Source organism: Carlito syrichta, unplaced genomic scaffold, assembly GCF_000164805.1.
Source record: "Carlito syrichta isolate Samal-C Ts95f unplaced genomic scaffold, Tarsius_syrichta-2.0.1 Scaffold308875, whole genome shotgun sequence".
In the NCBI taxonomy this organism is placed as follows: Eukaryota; Metazoa; Chordata; class Mammalia; order Primates; family Tarsiidae; genus Carlito; species Carlito syrichta.
The window spans coordinates 267333-275208 of NW_007252971.1; the positions used below are offsets into that span (position 1 = coordinate 267333).

The 7876-nt window shown below is 51.4% G+C and overlaps 2 protein-coding genes across 7 annotated transcripts in view; one reads left to right on the plus strand and one right to left on the minus strand.

The window, feature by feature from the left end:
• Nucleotides 1-1908, minus strand: part of PQBP1 (polyglutamine binding protein 1) — a 4585-nt gene extending 2677 nt beyond the window's left edge. Inside the window, exons 1-2 of one of the 6 annotated variants that reach the window (XM_008066310.1) lie at nucleotides 1767-1908; nucleotides 1289-1373 (exon numbers count right to left, since the gene is read on the minus strand). In XM_008066310.1, the coding sequence (XP_008064501.1) occupies nucleotides 1289-1355 (67 nt within the window). In that variant the 5' untranslated portion in view covers nucleotides 1356-1373; nucleotides 1767-1908. The other 5 variants (XM_021716711.1, XM_021716710.1, XM_008066312.1 and 2 more) reach the window with 5 other exon arrangements.
• A 162-nt stretch (nucleotides 1909-2070) lies between these two features.
• TIMM17B (translocase of inner mitochondrial membrane 17B) lies at nucleotides 2071-6845 on the plus strand. The gene is made up of 6 exons (XM_008066315.1): nucleotides 2071-2140; nucleotides 3013-3112; nucleotides 4876-4939; nucleotides 6051-6179; nucleotides 6276-6386; nucleotides 6474-6845. Exons 1-6 carry the CDS (start codon nucleotides 2115-2117, stop codon nucleotides 6560-6562), a joined length of 519 nt encoding a protein of 172 aa, XP_008064506.1. The 5' UTR covers nucleotides 2071-2114; the 3' UTR covers nucleotides 6563-6845.
• The last annotated feature ends 1031 nt before the right edge of the window (nucleotides 6846-7876 follow it).

The following is a 7876-nucleotide window of genomic DNA, read 5'->3' on the forward strand; positions in this document are numbered from 1 at the left end:
CGCTACCACGCCTTGCTAATTTTTTGATTTATTGTAGAGATGAGGTCTCGTCAAGTTGCCCAGGCGGGTCTCGAACCTGCGGGCTCAGGCAATCCACTCACCTCAGCCTCCCAAGGCGCAGGATTACAGGCTGAGCCACCGAGCCCGGCTTTTTAGTATTATTGACATTAAGGTGTAATTAGTAGTCAGCAACACAGACGGCCTAAATGACAGATCCTGATAGTATAAAATGGCTATCATTTTAATATATTTTGAGTCGGAGTCTCACTCCATTGCCCAGGCTGGAGTGCAGTGGCACATTCATGGCCATGCAAGCGTCGACCTGCTGGGCTCCAGTGATCCTTCCGCCTCAGCCTTCCAAGCAGCCGGAATTACAGGCGCACGCTATTACACCCAGCTAATTTTGGATTTATTGTAGAGATTAGGTCTCACCAAGTTGCCAGGGCTGGTCTCGAACCCACGGGCTCAGGCAATCCACTCACCTTGGTCTGCCAGAGTGCTGGGATTATAGGCTGAGCCACTGAGCCCAGTCAAAATGGCTATCATTTCATACCATTAACTATAGCGTGTATGGTAGGCACTTAGGGAGGCCCAAAATACACATTAGGTATTGGTAAGGTAAACAATAAGTTGTCTGTCACCATTAAAGTGCCCATCACCCCGGTACCTCTGAAATACATAGTGTCTATTAGTATGATTAACAACATAAAATATAACATACTGCTACTGTACCTGGCACACAGGAGACAGATGTCAGCAATCCTTCCTATTAAATACTCTGTAATCATACCCATGGATTGATTGATCCATGGATTGACCCTAGCATACAGTAGGCCCAAAACTACCATAAAAGGATAAAATATCTAGCCCAACCCCCTTCCACCCCACACACAGTGTGCTGCACACGGTAGGGATGGATGTCAGGAATCCCTATTGTTAACAATGAAATGCCTGCCACCCGCCCGAGCAACTTGGCGAGACCTCGTCTCTACAATAAATCAAAAATTAGCCGGGCGTGATTGCGCACGCCTGTAGTTCTGGCTACTTGGAAGGCTGAGGCGGAAGGATCGCCAGAGCCCAGCAGGGCAAGGCTGTAGTGGCCAGAAGCGTGCCACTGCACTCCAGTCTGGAGTGAGAATCCAACTCAAAAAAGAAAAAAAGAAGAAATGCCTGCCACCCCATTGCTTGGTGTTCAGTAGGTCCACGCTAGGTATCAGGCGTCAATATCAACAACAAAGTGCCTGTCAAGCCTGGCACGTGGTACACCCATTAGCTCTTGCTGTCTCACCAGGCTCCAGATGTTTGAGGATGCCTCTCTTGGCCAGGCGGGTCTGCAGTGCAACGGGCAGCGGCATAACTGATAGCAGACAGACCTATGGACAAACAGATTGAAATCGAGCTCATATGAGGATTCAAATCTGGATTCTGTAGCCAAGCGCCTCCCCTCAGCGTGCACACATCTGATCTCCACCTACCCAAATGCATCAATAGCTGGACGGACGGAACATACGCACTAAAGGACGGAAGAGACAGGAAGTAATAACACCAAAACGCTCACTAACCCTCCTCTTCAGACCGGGTGCCCGGGCCCAGGCTCTCCCAGGCCCAGGGTCCGCCCACCGCCGAAGGGTCAAGCACAGCTCCCCTACGCCTTAGAGATGGGCTCACCCAATGTCCCCCAAAGACTGCCGGGTGGGAGGAACCAAAGCGCCGGGATGGGGGAGTACAGTGCAGCACTTCCTTCAGCTCCAAAGAAATGCACCCACCCCGGCGTTACCAATACAGTCGTGCAGGTAATGGAAAGACTGTCAGACCGGCTGCCTCTCTTATGGACGCTATGGTCACCAGGACCACACGACTCTCTTCTCCCAAAGCACAGAACGAGGTCTTCTCTCCCCCAAGCCTACAGGAAACTGGGCTACGCTCTGGCTGCAGGGAACAAACGACGCAAGCCTAGGTGGCCAATGAGAGTGCGTTCTAAGCCTGACGTAGGACGTAACGACCCAATCATTATCCTGGAAACGGTGGACCGCTCGGGCGCCTGTGTGCGTTTACGCTGGGGGCGTGGTCAACCTGAGGTACTGCCTGAGACTGCGCGGCAAGACGCCGGCGCCATGGAGGAATACGCTCGGGAGCCTTGGTACGGCGATGGGCTTAGGCATTGGGGCTGTTGCTGTGGCGCCAAGGCCAGCCGTGGGAGGCGGGCGGGAGAGGCACCGGCCACACAGTGCCATGTCCCAGACTCGGGGGTCTTTTAGAAATGTATCTCCTTCCGCTCCTCCCCACTTGGTTCCTCCCACTCGGGCTCCGTTAAGAGGGGAGGCCACAACTTTGTGCCTGGAGAAGGTGCGATGAAGGACGAACCACGCCACGTTTCCTCTGACTTCGTAATCGTAGCCCCTCTTCGTTAACAAGAGACACGTTGGTCGAATCCATTCTGCCTGGGGGGGGGGTGCGGTGTTGAGCGGATTTCCCTGGAGTTACCACGCGTGATTGTGCCCACGTCGCGTTCGTTAGTGGGGGCGGGGCACGGTTGAGCCTATTGAGGGCAGGGGGCGGTGATGGGTCCTCCCCACGGTCTGCTCTTGGTTCTTCCCACTTGTGCTGGGTTGAAAGGGGGCGGGGCTTGGTTGGACGTGCTCATTGTCGAAGAAGGGGTGCAACTGGTCTTTAGTAGCAATACTAGCTAGTTAAAGCTTGTATAGCGCTTATTGAAACGTGTCAACTCTTTGCATTTATCAGTCCATTTAATCTTTGATAGTAAAACTGTTGGTTTTGAAGAGGAGGGATGGACAGGGCAAAGACTAATATTTCACCCCTTCGCCCCATTTCTCACTTTAACGCGGTGGGGAAAGCCCGACAGGACTAGCTCATTATCTGAAGTGTTTCTTCCCACTCATGGACTTCCCATTCAGGTGACTTGGTTTTCTCCCAGTTGGAAAGAGTCCCTGTGACTGGGCCTGGGGGAGGACTCCCAGTAACCCTATCCTTTCCTTCCATTCCCACTTGCAGCCCATGGCGAATTGTGGATGATTGCGGTGGAGCCTTCACTATGGGTGTCATCGGTGGTGGAGTCTTCCAGGCCATCAAGGGCTTCCGCAATGCCCCTGTTGTGAGTCCTGGCCTTCCCTGATTGGTGTGGGGGTCAGCTACCTTGCCCATAAGGGATACTGCTCTGAAAACTGCTTGGAGCTGCCAGTTACGTGCACTTACCCATACTGGTGCCTGCTCACCTACTATGTGCTAGGCCTGGCTCCTGGACCTGGAGTTTTGGGGGAATTGCAAATGGAATTCCCCATTCCACCCAACGGGAGTTTCTCGATGGAAATTCTGTGTTGTCAAAACAGTCATCATTCTTGACCCGCCCGAGCAACTTGGCGAGGCCTCATCTCTACAATAAATCAAAAATTAGCCAGGCGAGGTAGCGCGTGCCTGTAGTTCCAGCTACTTAGAAGGCTGAGGTGGAAGGATCGCCAGAGCCCAGCAGGTCAAGGCTGCGGTGGTCGGGAGTGGCCACTGCACTCCAGTCTGGGCGACAGCGTGAGACTCCAACTCAAAAAAAAACAAAAAACACCCATCACCAAATCTTAAATATGTGTGCAAAACCAGACAGATTTTACCTAGAGGCAGATTCTGGCTCAGAAACCTGGATAGACCGCATGGTAGCTCACTCCTGAAACAGCAACTTTGAGAGTCTGAGGCAGGAGGCATGGTGGCACGTGCCCATAGTCCCAGGTACTCAGGAGGCTGAGGTGGGAGGATCACCTGAGCCCAGAACGTCAAGGCTGTGGTGAGTCATGATCATGCCACTACACTCCAGCCTGGGTGACAGAGTGAGACCCCGACTTAAAAATAAAAAGAAAGAAACTTGGATAGATTGAAATGACAGGAGTTTAATTGGCAGAGGGAGGACAGCCTTAAAGTTGAGAAAATTTGTTTAATATGATACATCCTGTCTCTCTGACCCACCCATCAGCCCCAGAAGATCTCATCAAATGTCATAGCTTTAAATTCCATTCATTTGCTAGGTCTCCATTTGCTAGCCCTTTCCATTCCCTTTACTCCTTGGAACTCTTTTTCTTGGATCTTTGCCCTAGTTTCTCATCTTCGAGGTCTCAGCACAATTGACTCTTCCTTCAAGAGGGCTCTCCTGACCCCTCAGCCACCATCACTTTTCTTTTCTTTTTTTTTTTTTGAGTTGGAGTCTCACTGTTGCCCAGGCTTGGAGTGCAGTGGCACGCTCACGGCCACCACAGCCTCGACCTGCTGGGCTCAGGTGATCCTTCCACCTCATCCACTTCAGCCTTCTAAGTAGTTGGGACCACAGACATGCGCTACCATGCTTGACTATTTTTTTTTTTTTTTTATTGTAGGGATGAGGGCTCGCCAAGTTGCCCAGGCTGGTCTCAAACCTCTGGACTCAGGCAGTCGTCTCACCACCACACCTGGCTACCATCATATTTCTTTATTCTATATCCTCTAGAGTACATATTGCTGTTTGAAGCTACCTTGTTTACCTACACCCTTGCTCAGGATGTATATCTCCCACTATAATGTGAGCTCTGAGAAGGCAGGGACCAGATGTTCCTTGTTCACTGCTGTATCCCTGCATGTAACCTGGTTTCTGGCATATAGTTGATGCTCACTAATCATTTATTGAATGAATGAATGATCAAACAAATGAGTGAATTGGAACTTCTCAAACCAGCTCTGAGTACACCGATGTTCAGGTGTTCTCCAGCCCCCTAGTTCTCAGCTGCTTCTCTACCCCTGATACCCCTAACAGGTGTCCCATCTCCTTCCCTTTTAAAAGCTAGAAACCCTATCTGCTAGTGGTTTCAACCCTGCCCTGACCCGCTTCCTTACTTTCCCCAGGGAATCCGTCACCGGTTGAGAGGTAGTGTTAACGCTGTGAGGATCCGAGCCCCGCAGATTGGAGGTGAGGTCTTTGGGAAGATATAGGAGATATGATGGCAAAGTTAGGAGTGGTTGATCCTTTGGGTCCAAACTGCAACTTGAGGGTCCAGATTCTAGCCCTAACTCTGCCTGGGACTTCTCAGGGGGGTGATATTTCCCAGCAATTTAATATAGAGGGGAAGAAGGTGGGCTCTGGAGTTTAAATCCAGGTCCTGACTCTTCCCTGCTGTGTGACCTTGAGAGGCTTTACCTCTCTGAATCTCATCTGTAACATGGGGTGATGATAATGACCACCTCACCAGTTTTCTAGTGTATGTAATTTACATATCTTAAGTGCTGTTTGCTATGTTAAATACTTTAATAACATTAATTTAAAATTGCAGAAGTCAGCCGGGCTCGGTGGCTCAGCCTGTAATCCCGCGCCTTTGGGAGGCTGAGGTGAGTGGATTGCCTGAGCCCGCGGGTTCGAGACCCGCCTAGGCAGGTGAGACCTCATCTCTACAATAAAATCAAAAAATTAGCTGGGCGTGGTAGTGCGCACCAGTAATTCCGGCTACACAGAAGGCTGAGGTGGAAGGATCGCCGGAGCCCAGCAGGTTGAGGCTGCGGTGGCCGGGAGCGGCCACAGCACTCCAGTCTGGGCGACTGATGAGACTCCAACTCAAAAAAAAAAAACAAAAAACAAATTGCTGAAGTCAAATAACACAGTACCTCAGGTCCTGGCACACAGTAAGCCCTCAGTAAACATTTTAACTGTCATATTAACTGGCTTTCCTAGGTTATTTCCTTCTCACTCAAACCAAAATCAGAATTCCAACTCTTTGTGGTGATTGTGAAGATCACAGTTGCTCTGCTAAAAGCCATGTAAAGCTAAATCTGCTTGTGAACATTTGCCAACTCCCTATAAAGGTGAAGGGAATGTGAATAGTGATGATAGAAGGCTTGATGTGGGCGCTACCCCAAGATGGGGACAGATGGGGAAGAGTCCCTGGAAGTTTTCTATCTGCCTTTGTGTCTGGGTTTTTCTCCCTATTCTTGACCACAGCATTTGGGCCTTGGAAGTCTCCAGACCACAGAGATGTGGATTCTTGGGATTTTCCAAGAATACTAATTAGGCCTTGGTCTCACTACAGGCAGCTTTGCTGTGTGGGGGGGCCTGTTCTCTACCATCGACTGTGGGCTGGTGCGTCTGCGGGGCAAGGAAGATCCCTGGAACTCCATCACCAGTGGGGCACTGACTGGGGCTGTGCTGGCTGCCCGCAGTGAGTGTCCCCGCCCGTGGTCCCAGCCCTGGCCCTAGTCCCTTCCACCCTGTTCTGTCTGCCCTCACCTCTGTCTCCCTGCCCCAACTTTCCCAGGTGGCCCACTGGCCATGGTGGGCTCAGCAATGATGGGGGGCATCCTGTTGGCACTGATTGAGGGTGTTGGCATCCTCCTCACTCGCTACACGGCCCAGCAGTTCCGAAATGGTGAGTACCGGATGGACAGTCAGGGAGAGGAGGGAAAGCTCTGCCTAGCCCACTCCAGTCATCCTTACCTGCTTCTCCCCTCTCTAGCACCCCCGTTCCTGGAGGACCCCAGCCAGCTGCCCCCCAAGGAGGGCACCCCAACCCCAGGCTATCCCAGCTATCAGCAATACCACTGAGCAAACGACGGACGCCGCCACCATGGGAGCTGCTCCTCAGTTCCCTCCCCGATGATCTACCTCGAAGGGAGGGCTGGCTCCCAGTTCGCCCTGGGACTCCAAAGAGGGCTTCTACTCTGCTCCCTTCTCCCAGGGTGGGGGTGGGGCACCCCAGCTGCCCTGACAGATGGGTCCCCTTTTTCTCTCAGGGCACCCCAGCCCCATACTCAACATGTAACAAGCTCTCACCCCAGCTCCTTTGTGTGGCACCCTGATAAGTATTTAAAGCCAGTTTTGAAATGCCTGTGTATGTACTCCTTGAAGCACCTGGGGTCGGGGGGAATCTCTCCTCAGGCCAAGGGACACGGCCCTCTTCAAGGACCTGGAAGCCCTAGGACTTGGAGTCCCACAGCAGGTGGGCAGCAGTAAAGTTTTTTGTTTTGAGTCAGAGTCTCACTCTTGTCACCCAGTGGCATGTTCACGGCCATCTCAACCTCAACCTGCTGGGTTCAGGCAATCCCGCCTCAGCCTTACAAGTAGCTGGAACTACAGGCATGTACCACCACGCTTGGCTATTTTTTTTACATTAGAAAAGAGTTTATTTAGAAAGTAAACTAGAGAGGACATTCACCTTTCCAAGGTAGGAGAGGGGGCCAAAACTTAGGAAACATGGTGGCGGCCATGGCTCAAATTGCACATGGCCACACCAGAGTTTAGTAAAGCAATGGACGGCTAATTTTTCTTGATTGATTGTAGAGACGAGGTCGTGCCAAGTTGCCCAGGCTGATCTCAAACCTCTGGGCTCAGGCAACGCTCTCGCCTTGGCCTCCCAAAGTGCTGGGATTACAGGCGTGAACCACACCTGGCTAACTTGTAAATGTTTTTTGGAATGAATGAGCAGTAATGGAGAATGAGTGAAGGTGTGTGTGGGCAAAGTGATGAGTTATAAGCAGACAGAGAAACAGGAAAAAGAAGTGAGTGAGCAAAAGGATTGCTAAGGGTTGGGGGTAGTTCTGCACATTGCACCCCAGACCCCCATGCACACCAAGACTGGGAAACCTGACCTCACAAGGAGCCCCTTCTAGGGACTACCACAAAATAACCTGAAATGAGTTTTCATTTTGAGGTGGAGGAGTTACGAAAAGTTTTTACACAGGGCATGGTGGCTTGTACCTGTAATCCCATCACTTTGGGAGGTGGAGGCAAGAGGATTGCCTGAGCCCATGGGTTTGAGACCAGCCTGGGTTGCTTGGTGAGACCTCATCTCTACAATAAATCAAATAATTAGCTGGTTGTGGTGGCATGCACCTGTGTTTCCAGCTCCTTGGAAGGCTG